The following is a 24,298-nucleotide window of genomic DNA, read 5'->3' as shown; positions in this document are numbered from 1 at the left end:
TCCTGATTGTTAAATCGTCAAAGGACGAAACATCTGGTCTCTTGGGTGCAGTAAGATGGCCGCTGCCACGACACACGCTGAATGCATTTGAGTTTAACAGCAGGTCAGTGCCTGCAGTTATCAATATCTCCGCAGAGGTTTGCGGAGAGGGATAAGTAACGCTGGGAAGTCGGGCTGAGGTAATATAGGGGCGGTTCTTTAGTGGCGCTGAGTTTCTTCTATCCGCCAATTCACAGTGGTTCTCTGACCCTAAGATACAAGGTGCATAGTGCAAAGAATAGCAGCTTACAGGTATAGAACACATGCAAATAAATAAAATTGACTAATGTTACATAGTTACATAGGGTTGAAAAAAGACCAGTGTCCATCAAGTTCAACCCATCCAAGTAAACCCAGCACACCTAACCCACACCTACCAATCTATACACTCACATACATAAACTATAAATACAACCACTAGTACTAACTGTAGATATTAGTATCACAATAGCCTTGGATATTCTGATTGATCAAGAACTCATCCAGGCCCCTCTTAAAGGCATTAACAGAATCTGCCATTACCACATCACTAGGAAGGGCATTCCCCAACCTCACTGCCCTCACCGTGAGGAACTCCCTACGCTGCTTCAAATGGAAGCTCCTTTCCTCTAATCTAAAGGGGTGACCTCTGGTGCGTTGATTGTTTTTATGGGAAAAAAGAACATCCCCCAACTGCCTATAATCCCCTCTAATGTACTTGTACAGAGTAATCATGTCCCCTCGCAAGCGCCTCTTTTCCAGAGAAAACAACCCCAACCCTGACAGTCTAACCTCATAGTTTAACCCTTCCATCCCCTTTACCAGTTTAGTTGCAGTCTCTGCACTCTCTCCAGCTCATTAATATCCTTCTTAAGGACTGGAGCCCAAAACTGCACTGCATACTCAGGGTGAGGCCTTACCAGGGACCTATAAAGGGGCAAAATTATGTTCTCATCCCTTGAGTCAATGCCCTTTTTTATACAAGACAGCACTTTATTTGCTTTAGTAGCCACAGAATGACACTGCCTGGAATTAGACAACTTGTTATCTACAAAAAACCCCTAGATCCTTCTCCATTAAGGAAACCCCCAACACACTACCATTCAGTAGATAGTTTGCGTTTATATTATTTCTACCAAAGTGCATAACTTTGCACTTATCAACATTGAACCTCATTTTCCAGTTTGCTGCCCAGTTATCTAATTTTGTCAAATCGCTCTGCAAAGCGGCAGCATCCTGCATGGAACTTATAGTTTTGCACAATTTAGTGCATCAGCAAAAATAGAAACAGTACTGTCTATGCCCACCTCCAGGTCATTAATAAACAAGTTAAAAAGCAAAGGCCCAAGGACTGACCCCTGCGGTACCCACTAACCACACTGGTCCAATTAGAAAATGTTCCATTTACAACCACTCTTTGTACTCTATCCTTCAGCCAGTTCTCTATCCAATTACAAATATTATGTTCTAGGCCAATATTCCTTAATTTGATCATTAACCTTCTGTGAGGTACTGTATCAAACGCTTTAGCAAAGTCCAAGTAGATGACATCAACTGCCATTCCAGCATCAAGGTTCCTGCTCACCTCCTCATAAAAGGCGACTAAATTAGTCTGGCAAGATCTGTTACGCATAAAACCATGCTGGCACAAACTAATAGTATTGTGAACTGCAATGTATTCAAGTACCCTATCCCTTATTACCCCTTCCAAAAGTTTTCCTACTACTGATGTCAGACTAACAGGCCTATAGTTTTCAGGCTGAGAACGGTATCCCTTTTTAAATAACGGCACCACATTAGCAATCCGCCAGTCTCTTGGCACCATGCCAGACCTCAATGAATCCTGAAAAATTAAGTGAAGAGGCTTGGCAATCACAGCGCTCAGCTCATTTAATACCCTGGGATGAATCCCATCCGGCCCTGGACCTTTGTTTACCTTTACATGTTCAAGTCTCTTTTGAATTTCCTCCCGAGTGACCCATGCGTCAGTAGCTAAATTACTAGAACTGGGCATATTACAAGGGAAGCCTTCATTAGCTGGCTCCTCAGATGTATAGACAGATGAAAAATAAGAGTTCAAAATTTCAGCTTTTTCCCCATTCTCATCAACCAACTTACCCCCCCGTGATAATAAAGTTCCCACCCCTTCTTGCTTCATTTTTTTACTATTCACATAATTAAAAAATAATTTAGGATTCTTTTTACTCCTAGCTGCAATATCCCTTTCCATTTCTATTTTAGCTTGCTTGATAGCTTTTTTGCTGCTTTATTTGCTTCCTTGTACCTGATGAAAGTTTCTGCTGTCCCAGCTAACTTGAATGCCCTAAAAGCACGTTTTTTCTTACCAACCTCGACAATAACACTTTTATTCAGCCATAAAGGTTTTGCTTTGTTACTCAATTTTGTTCTTTATTACAATTTATCTTGGACAGTTTTTTTGCACCTTTGCAAATATAAAAAAAAAGTGCCTTTTGTGATTGTTGGTGAATACTCTTCCCATTGTTCTGCTGATCGGCTGCTGGGGGGGAGGGGGGGGATATCACTCCAACTTGCAGCGCAGCAGTAAAGTGTGCCTGAGTCTGAGCTTTCAGCCAGCGCTACACATTAGAACTGCTTTCAGCTAACCTATTGTTTCTCCTACTCCCATGTAACTGGAGGAGTCCCAAGCCGGACTTGGATTTCTTACTATTGAGTGCTATTCTGATACCTACTGGGAGCTGCTATCTTGCTCCCTTCCCATTGTTCTGCTGATCGGCTGCTGGGGGGGAGGGGAGGGGATATCACTCCAACTTGCAGCGCAGCAGTAAAGTGTGACTGAAGTTTATCAGCGCACAGGTCACGTGGCTGTGGCACCCTGGGAAATGAAGAATATGGCTAGGAGGATTCTGCTGGAGAAGCTCTATTAACTGACAGTATTCCTTAAACACTAACCACCCCCTACTATAGTCATTTCTGCCCTGTCTCTGTATGTCACAGCTTGATAACCAACTTTTCCTTTCCTCCCAGGTTCATTCCTGATTGTGCCGGATGTTGTTGGGTTTGGCCTTCAGACATTCGAATCATTTAGCCCATTGCAGTCGTTGGCACCCCGTCCGTAGCATCATGGATCTTGGCTCGGTGGTTTCCTGCCTGAATGTACTCACCCCCCCAGCTCTGGCAGAAGGTTGGGATAATGTGGGGCTTTTAGTGGAGCCCAGTCCCCCGCACCAGGTCCACAAGCTCCTCCTGACCAATGATCTGACAGAAGACGTGCTGGACGAGGCGATAGATACGGGCGCTAATATGATTCTGTCCTATCATCCGCCAGTATTCAAAGCCTTGAAGCGCATCACCCAGAAAAGCTGGAAGGAGAGGCTGGTGGTTAAAGCCCTGGAAAAGCGCCTAGCTGTATACTCTCCTCACACATCTTGTGATGCATTGGCCAACGGAGTTAATGATTGGCTAGCCAGGGCTCTGGGTGAGCAGTAATATCTCTCTAAATCTATACATAAATATATAGTGAATAAAGTACCCCCTATTGTAACATATAGGGATATTATAAGCCCCCGAGGAGTTCCTTATAATATATAGTGAATAAAGTACCCCCTATTGTAACATATAGGGATATTATAAGCCCCCGAGGAGTTGCTTATAATATATAGTGAATAAAGTGCCCCCTATTGTAACATATAGGGATATTATAAGCCCCCGAGTAGTTCCTTATAATATATAGTGAATAAAGTGCCCCCTATTGTAACATATAGGGATATTATAAGTTCCCGAGGAGTTCCTTATAATATATAGTGAATAAAGTGCCCCCTATTGAAACATATAGGGATATTATAAGTCACAGAGGAGTTCCTTATAATATATAGTGAATAAAGTGCCCCCTATTGTAACATATAGGGATATTATAAGTCACAGAGGAGTTCCTTATAATATATAGTGAATAAAGTACCCCCTATTGTAACATATAGGGATATTATAAGTCACAGAGGAGTTCCTTATAATATATAGTGAATAAAGTACCCCCTATTGTAACATATAGGGATATTATAAGTCACAGAGGAGTTCCTTATAATATATAGTGAATAAAGTGCCCCCTATTGTAACATATAGGGATATTATAAGTCACAGAGGAGTTCCTTATAATATATAGTGAATAAAGTACCCCCTATTGTAACATATAGGGATATTATAAGTCACAGAGGAGTTCCTTATAATATATAGTGAATAAAGTACCCCCTATTGTAACATATAGGGATATTATAAGTCACTATGGAGTTCCATGATCATGGTCTTGAGCCTTGTGCTTTTATACGGGTCATAGAACTTGGAGGTGACTTCTAATATCCTCATATTTTACAACAGGGGGAACTTTATTATAATATACATGTTTCAGTGAGTCATGTGACAGAAATTCCATCACTAAGCGCTGATTATAACTGATGACATCATTAAGCACTGTTTATAAAGATATAATTTACAGTTTGGTCCCATAGGGAAATGACCAAACTGTGTATTAATAATAAACATAGCCTTCATGAGCTTTCCTAGCCTGCAGATTTGGGTCTTGGTGAAGCAGAATGATATCTTCCTGCTCTGTAGGCCTTTGGGGGCAATCCTTTGCCCATGTCTTCATCTTTATGTGCCTTCAGCCTATGTATAATCCTGCATGGCTGCCACTTTCCTCCTCACTTCTCTCTGCTTGGTTCCAGGCCCAAGCAAGTCTGTGCCACTCCGTGCCTCTACTTCCCTCACTTATCCTGGTGGCGTTGGGCACCTCTTGGAGTTCAGACTAGATCCTGCTGGAAACATCATGTCCAGACTGAATGGTATCCAGGGGGTCAGTGTTTGCACCTCCACTGCCAGGTATCTAGTGACTTGTGTTACATCCCTCTCTCATTTGCTTTGTCTATATGTCATGCTGATTGTGTTTGTTTGACTTTTATTAGGCATGATGGTGATAATGGGACACGTGTAAGCCTTAGCTGCTCCCAGAATGCTTTGGTGGAGGTGCTATCTATCCTATCAGAAGAGCCGCAAGTGTACAACAGCCTGCAGCTCCTCACCCTGCAGAAAGTAGGTGACTATGCACCAAACAAAGCCAGTCATGTAGTTAAAGGGGTACTGTCATGATTTTTATGGGGCACTTTTTATTTCTAAATGACACTGTTACACAGCAAATAATTCCCTCTGCCATTTAACCTTTTATTCTTGAACCAACAAATGTATTTGTAGCTGTAATATTGGTGTGTAGGCGCCATCTCAGTGCATTGTGCCTGAGTCTGAGCTTTCAGCCAGCGCTACACATTAGAACTGCTTTCAGCTAACCTATTGTTTCTCCTACTCCCATGTAACTGGAGGAGTCCCAAGCCGGACTTGGATTTCTTACTATTGAATGCTATTCTGATACCTACTGGGAGCTGCTATCTTGCTCCCTTCCTATTGTTCTGCTGATCGGCTGCTGGGGGTGAGTGGGGGGGATATCACTCCAACTTGCAGCGCAGCAGTAAAGTGTGCCTGAGTCTGAGCTTTCAGAAGGAGCCAGCGCTACACATTAGAACTGCATTCAGCTAACCTATTGTTTCTCCTACTCCCATGTAACTGGAGGAGTCCCAAGCCGGACTTGGATCTCTTACTATTGAATGCTATTCTGATACCTACTGGGAGCTGCTATCTTGCTCCCTTCCCATTGTTCTGCTGATCGGCTGCTTGGGGGTGAGGGGGGGGTATCACTCCAACTTGCAGCGCAGCAGTAAAGTGTGACTGAAGTTTATCAGTTAATTTCAAGGCAAACCCCACTTGATTGTTGGATGTTTCCCTCTGCAGCCTCCACTTGTGGACACCGGAATGGGACGTCTCTGCACTCTCTCAGAGCCTGTGTCTATTGCAGCCGCCCTGGAACGCATCAAAAAGCACCTACATCTCCCTCATCTGCGCTTGGCCTTGGGCAGGGGCAGAACTCTGGGTGTGTAACTGCCTCTTCTTCATAGACCACCCTCACCATTATATGTAGCCATGATCTTTTCCTCATTCTCTGAATACAGGGGCCAAAAGGCCATGTAATGCTCATGCCTGTCTTCTTTCCCTTCCCAGAATCCTCAGTAAGCATGGCAGCTGTGTGTGCAGGGTCTGGGAGCAGTATCCTTAGTGGTGTCCCTGCTGAACTCTACCTCACAGGTAATCACTTGTTGTACCCATTAACATCATGCTACTGACTGCTACTGGACCCTTACCCTGACATTTCATTATATCCCAACTTTGCCCCTCTGGTCCCAGCTGTTGATTATCACAATGAAACACTATATAAACATTTATTCTTTTTTCATTGTGACCTCAACTATATTTTATATGGACACTGATAAAACAGTGAGAGAGAAAAATATACTTTAATTACAGGTATATGTTTTTTAGAGACATAAACCAGTATGTATATAAATATAGTACACATACATTCTCTGGCTGGTACATGCCATAATGCGGTACCCAGGGCTGCCATCACAAATCACGGGGCCCCTCATAACAAAATTTACTGGGCCCCCCTCCCAGATGACCCCTCCCCCAATGACCCCTCCCATCAGTACAAAGGACACACTGACATAAAAAGTATCAGGTCCCCCCTAACAGTGCCCCCCTAATGCTATGCTGGCTAGGGCCCCCCATACACAGTGCCCCCAATTCCCCCAATACACAGTGCCCCAATTGCCCCCATACATAGTGCCCCCATACAAAGTGCCCCCATACACAGTGCCCCCAATTTCCCCCATACACAGTACCCCCGATTGCTCCCATACACAGTGCCCCCGATTGCTCCCATACACAGTGCCCCCGATTGCTCCCATACACAGTGCCCCCGATTGCCCCCATACACAGTGCTCCCATACACAGTGCCCCTGATTGCCCCCAATTGCTCCCATACACAGTGCCCCCAATTGCTCCCATACACAGTGCCCCCAATTGCTCCCATATTGCTCCCATACACAGTGCCCCCGATTGCCCCCATACAAAGTGCTCCCATACACAGTGCCCCCAATTGCCCCCATACACAGTGGACTTCAGCAGCAGCTCCGGCGACTTCGGACTCCTCTGCGAGACAGGCCCTTTTATAAGGTTGCGCCCACGCACGGGGTGCAACCAATCTGATTAGCCGCTGACCGCCAATGAAATTTAAGATGTCCAAAGTTAAGGTGGACTGGTCCGTATTTGATTAAAGGGGGCCCCAGCTAACCAGGTTAGCAAGGCTGGACCCCCCTTAAAAGTGGAAATTCTCCGGGATGACTGTGCCCCCCCCAGTATGTATAGGAGGATACTAAGCCCCCCTAACTTTTATTCTGACATTTTCTCTCCCCCACCCAGGTGAGATGTCCCATCATGATGTCCTGGACGCAGTGGCTGAGGGGCGGAGTGTGGTCCTGTGTGAGCACAGCAACTCAGAGCGGGGGTATCTGCAAGAACTTGGAGGGCAGATCCGTCAGGCGTTGGAAGGGCAAGTGCAAGTTGTGGTTTCCCAGAGAGACCGAGACCCCCTGCAAGTGGTGTGAGGAGTGGAGATGTCCATACTGTATTTTACTTTATATAATAAGGGAACCGAATTGATTGAGACTTCCTGGGTACCCAGAACCCCTGTGCACTTACCATACCCCAATGAGGGCAGTTCTGAGATACACTGGGGCAGTAGTGTAACAAAAGCTGAATAGCCGCCCCCATCAGATTCTTGTTTCAGTGGGACTGTAGCACAGAACACATGTTGCACTTATATGAAAGGTAATTAAATCAGTTGCAAATATTTGTATGTGCGTTTTTCTTTGGCTGCTGTTCCATTTACTGTGATATAGTTTTTTAGCTTGGGCCCCCTTTAAACAACTACAGGCCCTGTCATTGGTGGTCAGCGGAGAATTCGATTGGTCGCACCCAGTACGTACGTGTGACGTCCGTACGTACAGGGCGCAACCTTATAAAAGTGAGGACGCAGCGGGGAGCAGGAAGCAGCGGGGAGAGGGCCATAGTATGAGGACACTGGGGGAGGACCACCAATGTTTTAGGGGGCCCCGGGCTGGCTAGCAGTGTTTTAGGGGGTCCCTGCCCTGGCACCAATGCAAAACTTAACCCCTGGCCACCAATGTTTTAAGGGCCCTGGCTACCAATGTTTTACTGGTGGGAGGGGTCACTGGGGGGCATGGGAAGAGCGGGGGCTTACTGCACCAGCCTACATGTTCAGCATCGTTACAGCAGTAATAACCCAGGCCTTCAATATTGTCACAGGGTCTCCATACTGGATTCCAAGTGTTAGAAGTGTCTGTGACACACACATGCTCAGTGGGCTCTGGGCAGCTGTTGGGAAGCTGAACTTAGGGGTCATAGCAAATTTTAAGCAGAAAATGAGATTCACCTGTCATATAAGCCGATGCTACAGGGCTGATTATTACCTTTCGGTGCAAATTGCACTGGTTTCAAAGCCGCCGTTTACTAATAATCTGTATTATTTTTTATTATCAGCTTTTTATTGTGACTTTTTTATGGTGTATATACTGTATATTGTGAGTCGGTCCCTAAGCTCAGTAAGTGACAGCATGTGCAGAAGAGAAGATTGGGTGCTACAGGGGGCACCTTTGGAGGCGCAGATATTCGCTGCTAAAGGGCTGGTGGTGCCTTGGGTTGGTACATAAACCCAAAACCTAATGCACAACATTTCTGCCCTACTTCTCTAGTTAAACTTTAGTTCTCCTTTAAACTACTGCTAACACCGACTCGACTCCATTACCCTTGATCAGGGCTGGGCCAAGTTCAACAGGCGCCCTAGGCTACCCAAGTGCATGCCAACGAGGAGGGGGCCGAAAGTGGCATTTTAGGTCTTCTAAGGCCTAAACTAGCGCCCCCCCCACCCACCGTTGCCTCTTCTGCCCATGCCTAGTTCTGGCCCTGCCCTCAATAAAGTCTGTAGACTATTGCCCATAGCGCCGGGCAAAACAATGCACTTCCTGACTAATATCTGCCCATTCAGATACTGAGTAGGTTGGCCAACATCATGGGCAACTGTCGTGCCCAGTCGATCTGGTTTCAGCCCCATAGTTTTCTCCTTTCAGACAATCCAATGATTAATCCTTAATCTAAAGGCGCCAGTTTAGTTTCTATGTTCAGCCTGAATGCCGCCTTGGGCAAGCGAGAGTCGCCAGGAGCCAATTATTTCCATGAACATAAACTCTCTCCTGCCCTGTGTGTTGGGTTTGGATTGCTCTGTGCCTTTCAGTTCTAAGAATTCCCCCGGGGAGACTGCGCCCTGTAACCTGTGTATATACACCATGACAGCATTATTGGCTGGACTGTATGTCTGGCCTGAGGGATAGTTGGCTTTCCCTGAGGTACTTCCTGCTGTGGCACAGGCAGGTTATGGGAGTGTATATAATAATACGGTATAGTGAAATGGCTGACTAGCCGGGCCACACTGGGTTTCCCTTCTGGCGCTGGGCGGGGGGGGCACATGAGAAGGATGCAGGGCAATTAGTGACGGGGAGGGGACATACAGGCACGCACATGTGACTAAACCCTCCGTGTAATTACACAGCAGATGTATGCCCTCACAGAGAGGCTGGCACATTATTTATATGCCTTACAAGCGTACGGATACGCCCATCTCCCTAGCCACGCCCTTTGCTGTTTTACCTGCGAGCTTTAGTCTCGCTAACTCCGCCCAAACTTCCCTATCCCTCCATTATCCGGTGCCGCCCCCGCCCCCGCCCCCTTCCCTCTTCTTCACTCAGACAGTAGCTGGAAGTCCCGCCCCTACTCTTTTCCTCCCTCAGTCAGTATCTGCCAGTCCCGCCCCTACTCCGTCCCTCAGTCAATCAGTGGCTGCCAGTCCCGCCCCCTACTCTTTTCCTCCCTCAGTCAGGAGCTGCCAGTCCCGCCCCCTACCCGTCCCTCAGTCAATCAGTGGCTGCCAGTCCCGCCCCCTACTCTTTTCCTCCCTCAGTCAGTAGCTGCCAGTCCCGCCCCCTATCCGTCCCTCAGTCAATCAGTGGCTGCCAGTCCCGCCCCCTATCCGTCCCTCAGTCAATCAGTGGCTGCCAGTCCCGCCCCCTACACTTTTCCTCTCAGTCAGTAGCTGCCAGTCCCGCCCCCTACTCCGTCCCTCAGTTAATCAGTGGCTGCCAGTCCCGCCCCCTACACTTTTCCTCTCTCAGTCAGTAGCTGCCAGTCCCGCCCCCTACTCCGTCCCTCAGTCAATCAGTGGCTGCCAGTCCCGCCCCCTACACTTTTCCTCTCTCAGTCAGTAGCTGCCAGTCCCGCCCCCTACTCCGTCCCTCAGTCAGTCAGTAGCTGCCAGTCCCGCCCCCTACTCCGTCCCTCAGTCAATCAGTGGCTGCCAGTCCCGCCCCCTACACTTTTCCTCTCTCAGTCAGTAGCTGCCAGTCCCGCCCCCTACTCCGTCCCTCAGTCAATCAGTGGCTGCCAGTCCCGCCCCCAACACATTTCCTCACTCAGTCAGTAGCCGCAAGTTCCACAGGGGGCGGGACTAGCAGCCACTGAGGGACGGAGTAGGGGGCGTGACTGGCAGCTACTGACTGACTGAGGGACAGAGCAGGGGGCGGGACTGGCAGCTACTGACTGACTGAGGGTCAGAGCGTGGGGCGTGACTGGCAGCTACTGACTGACTGAGGGACAGAGCAGGGGGCGGGACTGGCAGCTACTGACTGACTGAGGGTCAGAGCGTGGGGCGTGACTGGCAGCTACTGACTGACTGAGGGACAGAGCAGGGGGCGGGACTGGCAGCTACTGACTGACTGAGGGACAGAGCAGGGGGCGGGACTGGCAGCTACTGACTGACTGAGGGTCAGAGCGTGGGGCGTGACTGGCAGCTACTGACTGACTGAGGGACAGAGCAGGGGGCGGGACTGGCAGCTACTGACTGACTGAGGGTCAGAGCGTGGGGCGTGACTGGCAGCTACTGACTGACTGAGGGTCAGAGCGTGGGGCGGGACTGGCAGCTACTGACTGACTGAGGGACAGAGCAGGGGGCGGGATATAGCTGCCAGTCCCGCCCCCTGCCCTGTTAGTCAGTAGCTTGTAGCAGTGCCGGCCTGGGAACACGTGGTTTGGGTAAGGCGATTGCGGGGATGTTGGGATAGTGGGTCGGTACCTGATTGCGCTGATTTATCTGGAAAAGTTCTCGTTGTGCGCATAGAGCTGTAGCCGTGAGTGCCGGCCAGTGGGGCTACTGCGGGTCAGCCCTTACCCAGTGTCTAGGGGCAAATGTCCATTACCTGTAGCAACCTGTACCCCTACCCCCCTACAGCTCCTAACTTCCCCTGTAGCCAAGGGTGCTGGGAGTTGTAGTGTAATGTGGGCCAGTGCCAGATTGTGTAGGGCTGACTGGGTATCACTCTATGTGCCACAGTGTGTGTGTGGGCTTACAGGGGATGCTGGCAGTTGTAGTGTAATGTGGGCCAGTGCCAGAGTTTATAGGGCTGACTGGGTATCACTCTATGTGCCACAGTGTGTGTGTGGGCTTACAGGGGATGCTGGGAGTTGTAGTGTAATGTGGGCCAGTGCCAGATTGTGTAGGGCTGACTGGGTATCACTCTATGTGCCACAGTGTGTGTGTGGGCTTACAGGGGATGCTGGGAGTTGTAGTGTAATGTGGGCCAGTGCCAGATTGTGTAGGGCTGACTGGGTATCACTCTATGTGCCACAGTGTGTGTGTGGGCTTACAGAGGATGCTGGGAGTTGTAGTGTAATGTGGGCCAGTGCCAGATTGTGTAGGGCTGACTGGGTATCACTCTATGTGCCACAGTGTGTGTGTGGGCTTACAGAGGATGCTGGGAGTTGTAGTGTAATGTGGGCCAGTGTCAGATTGTGTAGGGCTGACTGGGTATCACTCTGTGCCACAGTGTGTGTGTGGGCTTACAGGGGATGCTGGGAGTTGTAGTGTAATGTGGGCCAGTGCCAGATTGTGTAGGGCTGACTGGGTATCACTCTATGTGCCACAGTGTGTGTGTGGGCTTACAGAGGATGCTGGGAGTTGTAGTGTAATGTGGGCCAGTGTCAGATTGTGTAGGGCTGACTGGGTATCACTCTGTGCCACAGTGTGTGTGTGGGCTTACAGGGGATGCTGGGAGTTGCAGTTCTGGTTGCAGGCAGGGTCTGGCTTTCTCTATTGGCTGTTACTAAATGACTAGCCATGTGGCCAGCCTAGTTCCCTGCCATGTGGGCTGCTGCTGGCCAGTCCTGTTCCTATAGGGTACAGATGGGTGCTGGGTCCCTATGCACCCAGGTACTGGAGCCCATTTATATAGATTGTAACCAATCAGATCTTTGCTTTCATTTTCTAACGTTTATGAGACTACGCAGATCTGATTGCTGGTTGGCTGCCCCAGTGCAGTGTAGCATTATCCTGTGCCGTCCAACTGGCTTGCATTTCTGGCAGCCCGGGGGCATTGGGTGGGGTCCCAGTTATACCTTCTAACCATGTCGGTATTTGCCTCTTCCTGTACTCATCAGTGGGTGCTGCCCTCCAGCTCCTTTCTGTAGTTCTGCTGCATCCCTGTATCCTCTGTGTGCCCTGCAAGTGCCCCCTTCTGTGCCCAATTGCCTTTCTCACTCTGTAAGGTGCATCTATACTCAAATGAGTGTATGTGCCCAAACGTGCTGCCATACTGTAAGGGGCATCTGTACTTCCTGCAGATTGTGTGCCCGGCCATTCCCTACTCTGTAAGGGGCATCCCCTGTTTATTGCGCCCTGGCTCCTTGTGTAAGCCCGCCCTGGCTCCTTGTGTAAGCCCACCCTGGCTCCTTGTGTAAGCCCGCCCTGGCTCCTTGTGTAAGCCCGCCCTGGCTCCTTGTGTAAGCCCGCCCTGGCTCCTTGTGTAAGCCCGCCCTGGCTCCTTGTGTAAGCCCGCCCTGGCTCCTTGTGTAAGCCCGCCCTGGCTCCTTGTGTAAGCCCGCCCTCGTGCTAGATTGAACCTATGTATGCACGCCCCCTCCTGCTTACTTACAATTCCCTGTCATCTCCAGAAGTGCCCCCACGTGCAGGGAAGATGGTGGTCCTGCACTTCTATCGCTCCTTGCAGAATTCATCAGAGACCCTGCGGCTGCCCGGTGCGGAGAATATACAGAGCCTGCAGAGGGAGCTGTGCTACAATGTCAATTGGACAGGTAAGAGTGGGGGTTTATTCGGGGGATCCCACTGCCGTAGTTGGGGTCAGGCCATAGGGTATTAGCTGGGGGGTGAGGGGCAAATTAACCATGTCCTCCCCAGTAACATGGTTCCGTGGCTCAGCTGCTTATTGTGACCTTTGGATTAATAGCAGCCCCTCCCCGTGGCACCGTGACCCAGCGATGCGGCTGTTTGGCCTTGGGCATAGCTAACGTGCCAGTGTGCCACAACAATATGTGTGTGAGGGTGCGGGGAATTCTGTCACTTCTGCCTTATAGGTACAGTCATTGGACCCGGTATCCAGAATGCTCAGGATGTGGGGTTTACTGGATAACGGGTCTTTCCATAATTCAGATCTCCATACCTTAAAGGGATACTACCATGATATTTATGGGGTACTTTTATTTCTAAATGACACTGTTACACAGCAAATAATTCCCTCTGCCATTTAACCTTTTATTCTTGTACCAACAAATGTATTTGTAGCTGTAATATTGGTGTGTAGGCGCCATCTCAGTGCCTTGTGCCTGAGTCTGAGCTTTCAGCCAGCGCTACACATTAGAACTGCTTTCAGCTAACCTATTGTTTCTCCTACTCCCATGTAACTGGAGGAGTCCCAAGCCGGACTTGGATTTCTTACTATTGAGTGCTATTCTGATACCTACTGGGAGCTGCTATCTTGCTCCCTTCCCATTGTTCTGCTGATCGGCTGCTGGGGGTGAGGGGGGGGGGGAAATCACTATCATAAACCCAATAGGGCTGTTCTGCCCCCAATAAGGGGTAATTATATCTTAGTTGGGATCAAGTACAGGTACTGTTTTATTATTACAGAGAAAAGGGAATCATTTAACCATTAAATAAACCCAATAGGGCTGTTCTGCCCCAATAAGGGGTAATTATATCTTAGTTGGGATCAAGTACAGGTACTGTTTTATTATTACAGAGAAAAGGGAATCATTTAACCATTAAATAAACCCAATAGGACTGTTCTGCCCCAATAAGGGGTAATTATATCTTAGTTGGGATCAAGTACAGGTACTGTTTTATTATTACAGAGAAAAGGGAATCATTTAACCATTAAATAAACCCAATAGGGCTGTTCTGCCCCAATAAGGGGTAATTATATCTTAGTTGGGATCAAGTACAGGTACTGTTTTATTATTACAGAGAAGAGGGTGTATCTATGCATTATACTGGGGAACATGGAACTTTTTACATTTTACTTTGTTGCTTTTACTGTAAATTTAGCCGGACCCCTTGTGTTGGGCTCAGTAGTGTGTAACCCAAGCCTTATCCCTAGGTCCCGCGGCCCCATCCAGCCAGGAGACTGACGCCCTTCGATGGCTGTTTAGTTGCCCCTTTGACCCTCAGAGTATCTCTGACACCTCATCCCTTCACTCGGAGCCTTCTGACCTGCTGGTAGAGATCGGCCCAAGGTAAGAGGGTCCCCTCAGTTCCACTTGTTCTTGTCCGTCTCTGAGACGCAAATGGGCCAGAATTTGCTTTTTGTTTCCTCAGACTGAATTTCTCCACCGCGACTTCCACCAATGCTGTGTCCATCTGCCGCTCTGTTGGCCTGACCAACGTGGACAGGATCGAGTGCTCCAAGAGGTATCTCATCAAGGTAGGAAATCCATCTGCAAACCGTTCATGCAATGAAGAATGCAGGCTTACAAGGGCAGAACTTACTTTTATAAAAAGTCCTGCTTGAAATGTGCCCTGTAACACTTAAACTGAGCTCAGGAGAGTAGGTTAGGCGAAAATACTTGTTCCTCTAGCAGAGTTTCTATGGAAACCAGCAGTGCCATCTCTTCATTGGCTGCTAGACTGGAGGGTGTGTTTGGTAATTAAGTTAAGAAGAACTGAGCATGCCCAGTTAGCCAAGAGCAAAAGCAAATTGCGATCATTGGATGTTCTATGTATGCTTTTTACTTTGGGCCTTACAGCCTTTGGCTTAACCCTTTCAGTTCCAGACTAGGCCCCAGGGCAGTGAGGAGCAAGAGCTGCTAGCCTCTCTGTACGACCGTATGACGGAATGCGTTTACCCGGAGCCGGTGAGGAGTTTCGAGGTGTCCGTTAGACCGGAGAAAGTGTACGAGGTGGATATTTTGGGGCAAGGCAGGGCAGCACTGGAAAAGGCCAACACTGAGCTAGGTAAGTGGGACGGCATTCTGCCTCTTCTTCATCTGTCACGTTCTCTCCCACTTACCTCCATCTCTACTTCTCTCTTCTTTATCTGACCAGCTTCTCTCTCCGATTGTCCCAGGTTTGGCCTTCGACTCCTGGGATCTTGATTACTATAGCAGCCTTTTCCAGCGCGTGGGTCGGAACCCCAGCAGCGTGGAGTGCTTTGATCTTGCACAGTCCAACAGGTCTCGGTCTCTCTCTCTCTCTCTCTCTCTCTCTCTCTCTCTCTCTCTCTCTCTCTCTCTCATCGTTTCATTCTACAAACCCGCAACTGCACTCTTTTTCTATTGCCCGCAGTCTGTCAGTCCTTAAATTAAATGTCTCTGTCACAGCGAGCACAGCCGCCACTGGTTCTTTAAGGGCAAATTAAAGGTCGACGGGCAGGAGAAGGAGATGTCTCTGTTCGACATGATCATGAAGACTCAGGACACCAGTAATCCCAACAACGTCATCAAGTTCTGTGACAACAGCAGGTATGGAAACTGGTTGGTAAAGTGACGCCACTAATTCACTGAAGGGCACTGCCCAATCCTACAGTGGAAATGTATTGGGAGAAAGACATCTGTAGATATGGGAATACTCCTGGCTAAGGTTAATGAGGGGGTGTGGGTGGGCACATTGCAATGAAGTTAAGGCTGGGAGGGGAAGGAAACCGAATTGAGGCTGGGGACTGGAGTAGATTTACAAGAAATTGTGAGGTTTAGAAAAGCTTGAGTTGAGTTGGAGATTATTGGAAGAGATGAGTGGAAGCCTACAGGAGAAGATGGGTGGAAGCCTACAGGAGAAGATGAAGATTAGACTTGGAGAGGGCACTGTGAGTGAAAGGAAATTAAGAAGGTGGCACTGCAGGTATGTGATCTTACTCAACTTGTACTTTCCTCCTCAGTGCGATCCAGGGAAGAGAAGTGGCATCTCTAATCCCAACAGACCCTTCATGTGCTGGGCCCTATCATCTCTGTCGCTCCACACGGCACCTGATTTTCACTGCAGAGACCCACAACTTCCCTACTGGTAAATATAGAGAATGGGGGGAGGCACTGGTAAAGCAGGAGTGAAAGGTGAATGGTGGAGAGGCTGAAGGTGAATGAGGAAAGTGGAGAGGCTGGAGGTGAGGGAAGTGGAGAGAGGCTGAAGGTGAGTGTGTGAGGTGACTGAGAGAGTGATAACAGGAGCGGTAGGAGTAGGCTAATTCTTCTCTTTCTCTCCTAGGCGTGGCCCCATTCAGCGGCGCTACGACAGGAACAGGAGGGCGCATTCGGGACGTGCAGAGCACCGGCAGGGGAGCACATGTCATTGCTGGGACGGCTGGGTACTGCTTTGGGAACCTGCACATCCCAGGTACAGTACTGGTGTTTGTACTCTCCCTGCCTCAGCGCTGCTTTACTACTGCCCTACTGACCGTCGGTGCTCCCCTTCCATCACAGGATACTCTCTTCCCTGGGAGGACCCCGCATATCAGTACCCAGTGCAGTTTGCCAGGCCTCTGGAGGTGGCTATTGAAGCCAGTAACGGAGCCTCTGATTATGGAAACAAGTTTGGGGAGCCTGTTTTGGCCGGTCAGTACAGTTCTTTTTTTTAAATTTTGTTTTATTGCAAATTAAAAATGAAAATCGGCTTTTGATACTTTGTTCCTCAGGATTTGCCCGTTCCTTTGGAGTGCGGTTGCCTTCGGGAGAAAGGAGGGAGTGGGTGAAACCCATTATGTTCAGTGGTGGGATCGGATCCATGGAGGATGTTCACCGTACTAAGGAGGCCCCAGAGCCTGGTAAGGACTTCCTGTGCCGAGGAGGTGGCAGTTGGGCCAACTAAACTCAACTCAATTGTGCCAGACTGAATATCTATCCTATTAAACATGGCGGCTAAAGCATGAAGCTTTACTCCAGCTCTTCTCCAACGAGCAGGTTTCTCCACCATGAGCTAAAGCCAGTGTTGCCTGACTCCACCCCATGACTGTAGATGGTCAGCTCAATGCCCGAGTGTGGCTAGCCCTGAGAGATGGCTGCCTGCTTGGCTTTTCTGTCATTTTTTTTTCAATTATTTTTCAGGCATGCACGTGGTTAAAGTGGGAGGTCCTGTCTATAGGATTGGGGTTGGCGGTGGAGCTGCCTCTTCTATTCAGGTATTCAGAGCTTAAAGGGAAACTATACTCCCAAACAATGTAGGTCTCTATAAAAATATATTGCATAAACAGCTCATATGTAAAACCCTGCTTCATCTAAATAAACCATTTTCATATAAATATACTTTTTTAGCAGTATGTGCCATTGGGTAATCCTAAATAGGAAACTGCCATTTTAAGTACTAAGGGCCGCCCCCTGGGATCATAGGATTCACAGTGCACACAAACAGGCCAAGGCACACATACATGCTAGGCCCCATCAGCCAATGAATAGACAGAGTTCTGCCTGTTACTCCCACACTACTTCCCGTTACAGTTAGAGCTGCATCACTTCCTGTCAGCTGATCTCTGAGGGAGCACACAGCCCATCACTAAATGGCGGCTCAAGGGAAAGGATGTAAAAGGGCAATATTTACTGATATATATATTCCAGTTTGGGGAGATTCTTTAATAGGCCACTTCACATAATATAAACTGTCTGTTGGTTACGTATTCATTCTGGGGGTATAGTTTCCCTTTAAATTATTATTTTGCAGTGCTATAATCATATCACGTCTGTTACGATATAGGTCCAGGGGGATAACGCCAGCGAGCTGGATTTTGGGGCAGTGCAACGTGGAGATGCAGAGATGGAGCAGAAGATGAATCGGGCCGTACGGGCCTGCGTGGAGCGAGGAGGCAAGAACCCCATCTGCAGCATTCACGATCAGGGAGCCGGGGGCAACGGTGAGAATGGATTTAATTCTCCGTTATTTGCTCCTCTTGCCCCTTCCGTGCTTATTATTCACCCCCTCCAATATGTTTTTTTTTCTCCCCCAGGGAACGTCCTGAAGGAGCTCAGTGAGCCCCAAGGAGCAGTCATTTACACTAAAAGCTTCCAGGTTTGTCCCTTTCTGCACTCTCATTAGAATGATGTCTCACCCCCAGTCAAGTTTATTCTTGGATCTATTCACTGCCTTCTGTCCTTTCAGCTGGGGGACCCCACCCTGAGTGTTCTGGAGATATGGGGAGCAGAATATCAGGAGTCCAACGCTTTGCTCCTGCGCCCCGACGATGCCGAATTCCTGCGCTCTGTGTGCCGGCGGGAGAGGTCTCCTGTGGATTTTGTGGGCAAGATCACCGGGGATGGCAGGGTAAGCTTTATCTCCCCCCAGAATATACAGCACTGATTCTTTATTGCTGTAACCCATAGCAACCAATCAGTGATTAGCTTTTCTGAGCCAGCTGCAAGTAGATCAATAAAATCACAACATCTGATTGGTTGCCACAGGTGACTGCCCAGGAGCAAATTTGCCCAGTGTTTATAAATGACCCCCCCATGTTCATTATGGTGTATACCTAAAGCTTTAATAGACGTATTCATAAAAATATACTTTTTTAGTAGTATGTGCTATTGGGTAATCCTAAGTAGGAAACTGCCATTTTAAGTACTAAGGGCCGCCCCCTGGGATCATAGGATTTACAGTGCACACAAACAAGCCAAGGCACACATACATGCTAGGCCCCATCAGCCAATGAATGGGCAGAGTTCTGTCTTTTGCTCCCACACTACTTCCTGTTACAGTTAGAGCTGCATCACTTCCTGTCAGCTGATCTCTGAGGGAGCACACAGCCCATCACTAAATGGCGGCTCAAGGGAAAGGATGGAAAAGGGCAATATTTACTGATATATATATATTCCAGTTTGGGGAGATTCTTTAATAGGTCACTTAATATGATATAAACTGTCTGTTGATTACGTATTAATTCTGGGGGTATAGTTTGCCTTTAAATGACGGGAAGGATGGATTTCCATCTGTGACCACCTCTCTATTTTTGCGTTCAGATTGTGTTGATAAATGGCAGTGACACAGATCCCGCCCCTGACTCCACTGACCGCAATGCTGTTCCCGTTGACCTCCAGCTGGAATGGGTCTTAGGAAAAATGCCTCGCAAGGTACGTTCCGACTGTACGTTATTGCCCATTGAGACCCTAGTGCCCTTCCTCTTCTGACAGGCGTCTCTTCTCTATACAGGAGTTTGTTCTAAACCGCGTGGCACCAAACTTGCAGCCGCTGGTGCTCCCTAGTGGCCTGACAGTCGGGCAGGCGCTTGATCGCGTGCTGAGGTTGCCGTCCGTAGCGAGCAAACGCTACCTGACCAACAAGGTAACGCTGCTGTCTATATTCCCTTCTCTCGTTGCTTTCATATGCAATTCTAAGGCCTTTTTTTATCTCTATCCAATCAGGTGGACCGCTCCGTCACAGGCCTGGTGGCCCAGCAGCAGTGCGTGGGGCCTCTTCACACTCCATTGGCCGACGTGGCTGTGGTGTCTCTGTCTTATTCGGACATTGTAGGAGGAGCTACAGCAATAGGAGAACAGCCAATCAAAAGCCTACTGAATCCTGCAGCTGGGGCAAGACTGGCGGTGGCCGAGGCACTAACCAATCTCCTCTTTGCTCAAGTGACGGACCTAAAGGTCAGCAGCTTTATAAAACCACCATCCATTAGGTGTATAATAACTAATACTTAGTTAGGTTAATAACTTTATAAATATGCCCATTCATTTCACGCCATTTTACAGGATGTGAAATGCAGCGGGAACTGGATGTGGGCCGCCAAGCTGCCCGGAGAAGGCGCCTTGCTTTACGACGCCTGTGCAGCTATGTGTGATGTCATGGCGCAGCTCGGCGTTGCCATCGATGGAGGAAAAGATTCTCTCAGCATGGCCGCCAGAGTGGGCACAGAAACAGTTAAAGCTCCAGGTGAGCAGCACGAGGGGTTAATGTTGTGACCGCCCAATAAAATTCCTTCGGTTTCTGACTCGCTGTTTTTGGTCTTGGCAGGTTCGCTAGTGATCTCGGTGTATGCAGTCTGCCCCGACATAACTACCACCGTGACCCCCGATCTTAAGAACCCAGGGCAGAAAGGTAACCCCACTTTCCTGGGTAGCCACCCAGACTGAATGAATCTGAATAGGAGTGAAATGCGTTGGCACAAGATATGGTGGAATTATGGCTAGCAACTGGTTAGGAGGTTTACATAGTTCCAGTAAAAGATGACTTCCCCTTTAATTAGGGAGTTGATTGATGATCATTTGCTGATCTAGCCTGGTCACAAACGGCTTTAACTCCCTTTATCTCCTCCTAGGTGTTTTACTGTATTTGCCCCTCTGCCCTGGTCAGCACCGGCTTGGGGGCAGCGCCCTGGCTCAGTGCTACTCACAGCTGGGAGAGACCCCCCCAGACCTCGATGACCCTCAGACTTTAATCTCCTGCTTCAACGTCACCCAACAGCTGCTGAGAGGTGAGACAAGGGCGGTAGAAAAGTGCCCAGTCCTTAGAAGAACATGTTACTGTTGGAGTTTATTGCTAATGACCCCCTACTGTCTCCCTCAGACCGCGTCCTTAGCGCCGGCCATGACGTCAGTGATGGAGGCCTAGTCACCTGTATCCTGGAAATGGCTTTTGCTGGAAACTGTGGCCTGGATATTGAGATTTCCTCCTCCTGCACCAATGGTGAGAGGAACGGGACACCAGGAAAATAAAGCTGTGAAGATCCATGAAGGTTCTCCACCACCATATACATTTAATGTCTTCTCCATCTAGTGCTGGAACTGCTGTTTGCCGAGGAACCGGGCCTGGTTCTAGAGGTTGCAGAACAAAGTGTAGAACTGGTCATGGAACGTTACAGAGCAGCAGGAGTGGAATGCGTGAGGATCGGATGCACCAAGGAACGTGGCCCAGCGTCTATGGTCAGTGGTGGAGTCTAATGGAAGTTTAAATAACATATAATATGGACAAATATCAAGAACTTTGTGTTTGTTTCCAGGTCCGAATCCGTGCCAATGGGCAGGAGGTGGTCAACGAGAAGTTGGGTTCCCTCAGAGCCGTATGGGAGGAGACCAGTTTCCAACTTGAACGCCTTCAGGCCAATCCAAGCTGTGTATCGCAGGAGGAGGCTGGGCTGAGAGTGAGGGAGGGGCCAAGTTATCACCTGACTTTTAACCCGTCTGAAATACCTTTGGTTCCTCCATCAGTCGGTGAGTTAAGAAGGTTGACATGAGTCTACATGACTGTTGCACCGGTAAATTCTTACCAAATTATCTCCTAACAAAGGTGGCAACCAACCGCGTGTTGCTGTTGTGCGTGAAGAGGGTAGCAACGGAGACCGGGAAATGGCGGCATCTCTCCTAATGGCTGGATTTCAGGTAAATCTTATTTTCCCTGTATCCCGCCAATGTGCTGTTGGAACAGTGTGGCCTTTAAACCTTCATATCCTCTCTGCAGGTGTGGGATGTCACCATGGAAGATCTTCTTGCTGGAGGCACCACCCTGGACTCTTTCAGGGGACTTGTATTTGTTGGGGGATTTAGCTACGCTGATGTGTTAGGGTCTGCCAAAGGTACGTACGACAGGACATTGAGGCTGCTGTGTATAGTGGGCCGCTGGAGTTCTTATGGCCAACTGTACCCGTTGTTCCACAGGTTGGGCCGCCTCGGTGAAGTTCAATGCCAGCGTGCGCGAGCAGTTCGAGAACTTCCGCCGTAGGGCAGATACTTTCAGCCTTGGGGTTTGCAATGGGTGCCAGCTGATGGCTCTTCTGGGCTGGGTAGGACCCGATAACCCAACAGACACAGGTAAGTGATCTTCTGAATGCAGTTAGCCAAGGTCTGCCGGTGGACCCTGCCCTTAGCTTATATAGGTATGTCTTTCCAGTAGGTGATCTCCCCACCCAAGGGGTTCTGCTCAGCCACAATCTCTCCGGCCGGTTTGAATCTCGATTTGTCACCCTGAAGATCCAACAGAGTCCTTCCATTTTGCTACGAGGGATGGCCGGGTCCACGCTCGGAGTGTGGGTGGCCCATGGCGAAGGTAGGTGGCCATTATTTAGTGTAGACATAACTGCTGACCAAAATAATGCTAGTAGTAATAAAACTGTCCTTACAGGATACATGAGGTTCCGATCTCCGAAAGTGCAGGACTATGTGACGTCCAATCACTTGGCGCCGCTCTGTTACGTGGATGATGGAGGCAAGCCGACGGAAGAATACCCAATGAATCCAAATGGCTCTCCGTTGGGAATTGCTGGTCTTTGCTCTGCAGATGGGCGGCACTTGGCCATGATGCCCCACCCAGAGCGCTGTGTCATGAAGTGGCAGTGGCCTTGGATGCCGGAAAGCTGGCGCCACTCATTGGATGTCTCGCCGTGGATGCGTCTCTTCCAGAATGGGTACCGCTGGTGCCAGGAGAACCCAAGCAGGGATAACTAATTGCACCCCAAGCGCCTCCCCTATGCATTGCCTGTTACATGGTCGGCATATTTATATCTTCTCTACCCAGCACCAAAGGATCATGGGAATCTGATTTCTCAGCTTTTGTCTTTGACAATCCAAGTGGCACCTTTCCATAAAAGTGATACTGGCACTTTCATGCAGTTTGGGTTTAATACCCCCTCAACCCCCAAGCACTCACCCCAAATCCCCCCCTAACTGGCCTTCAGGCTGGGCCCCCTTAGCCCATAACAAGGTTACAGATATATAGAAACATTGGGGTAACAGTCACCCTGCTATAGTTCCAGGGGTACCCAGGGCACAAATAAGCACTCACCCCAAATCCCCCCCCCTAACTGGCCTTCAGGCTGGGCCCCCTTAGCCCATAACAAGGTTACAGATATATAGAAACATTGGGGTAACAGTCACCCCGCTATAGTTCCAGGGGTACCCAGGGCACAAATAAGCACTCACCCCAAATCCCCCCCCCTAACTGGCCTTCAGGCTGGGCCCCCTTAGCCCATAACAAGGTTACAGATATATAGAAACATTGGGGTAACAGTCACCCCGCTATAGTTCCAGGGGTACCCAGGGCACAAATAAGCACTCACCCCAAATCTCCCCCTAACTGGCCTTCAGGCTGGGCCCCCTTAGCCCATAACAAGGTTACAGATATATAGAAACATTGGGGTAACAGTCACCCCGCTATAGTTCCAGGGGTACCCAGGGCACAAATAAGCACTCACCCCAAATCCCCCCTAACTGGCCTTCAGGCTGGGCCCCCTTAGCCCATAACAAGGTTACAGATATATAGAAACATTGGGGTAACAGTCACCCTGCTATAGTTCCAGGGGTACCCAGGGCACAAATAAGCACTCACCCCAAATCCCCCCTAACTGGCCTTCAGGCTGGGCCCCCTTAGCCCATAACTAGGTTACAGATATATAGAAACATTGGGGTAACAGTCACCCTGCTATAGTTCCAGGGGTACCCAGGGCACAAATAAGCACTCACCCCAAATCTCCCGCACTATAGATTTTGGGTAATGAATTTCCAGATAACAGATCCCATACCAGACTACAGAAAGATATATTTTTATACTAATGGCAGCTTCTTAGACTTCTATCAGGTTGGCCTGCATCTCCCCGCAGGGGGCGCTGTTCTATTCAGGTCTATGAAAGGAACAATACTTCCTAGGAAGGCCAGACCCTTTGGTTTTGTTACTGGTACGAGCCATTTGCACTAGGACCCTGATCATTTACATTCCAAGTATTCTACTATGTGTTTTATTTTTTTTGGAGAATGGCAAGTTCCCCTTTAATTCGGCTCATTAACCTAAAATCCAACCTACATATAAAGTAATTAACCCTGCTGTGGCTGTGGCACTGAATATAAGAGGGACACACATGTGATCTATGCGGGATGTTCTGATTGGCTGCTGCAGGCACTACTTAGGTAAAGCAGTTTCGGTGCCTGGGCTGCTAGAAGCGGATTGGCTGCCGCCCCCAAGGTTACACGGTACTGTTTGTTCTTATAGAAGATAACAATAAAATCTTGTGGCTTTTTCCTATATTGGGGGTTTTACTTT

General features: G+C 48.8%; 2 protein-coding genes across 7 annotated transcripts; both read left to right on the top strand.

The window, feature by feature from the left end:
* The first annotated feature begins 3 nt into the window (after positions 1-3).
* nif3l1 (NGG1 interacting factor 3 like 1) lies at positions 4-7,786 on the top strand. Of its 4 annotated transcripts, none has more exons than XM_012970413.3 (7): positions 4-103; positions 3,025-3,475; positions 4,716-4,869; positions 4,953-5,079; positions 5,830-5,968; positions 6,097-6,180; positions 7,357-7,786. In XM_012970413.3, the coding sequence occupies exons 2-7, from the start codon at positions 3,046-3,048 to the stop codon at positions 7,539-7,541; spliced, it is 1,119 nt and encodes a 372-aa protein (XP_012825867.2). In that variant the 5' UTR covers positions 4-103; positions 3,025-3,045; the 3' UTR covers positions 7,542-7,786.
* Positions 7,787-11,009: 3,223 nt separating this feature from the next.
* Positions 11,010-24,279, top strand: pfas (phosphoribosylformylglycinamidine synthase). 3 transcript variants are annotated; one of them, NM_001142220.3, is given in 30 exon segments: positions 11,076-11,097; positions 13,012-13,152; positions 14,454-14,589; positions 14,672-14,777; positions 15,121-15,307; positions 15,420-15,525; positions 15,673-15,813; positions 16,227-16,351; positions 16,550-16,678; positions 16,765-16,896; positions 16,977-17,105; positions 17,386-17,459; positions 18,029-18,185; positions 18,279-18,340; positions 18,431-18,592; positions 19,285-19,395; positions 19,475-19,606; positions 19,687-19,917; positions 20,023-20,203; positions 20,285-20,368; positions 20,589-20,744; positions 20,837-20,956; positions 21,047-21,192; positions 21,270-21,480; positions 21,557-21,648; positions 21,728-21,842; positions 21,925-22,077; positions 22,157-22,312; positions 22,388-23,057; positions 23,331-24,279. In NM_001142220.3, coding segments are annotated over 28 exon segments (3,975 nt in total). In that variant the 5' UTR covers positions 11,076-11,097; positions 13,012-13,034; the 3' UTR covers positions 22,711-23,057; positions 23,331-24,279.
* Positions 24,280-24,298: the final 19 nt, after the last annotated feature.

This window comes from Xenopus tropicalis, chromosome 9 (genome assembly GCF_000004195.4).
Source record: "Xenopus tropicalis strain Nigerian chromosome 9, UCB_Xtro_10.0, whole genome shotgun sequence".
In the NCBI taxonomy this organism is placed as follows: domain Eukaryota; kingdom Metazoa; phylum Chordata; class Amphibia; order Anura; family Pipidae; genus Xenopus; species Xenopus tropicalis.
This window is presented reverse-complemented; position numbering and strand designations above follow the sequence as displayed.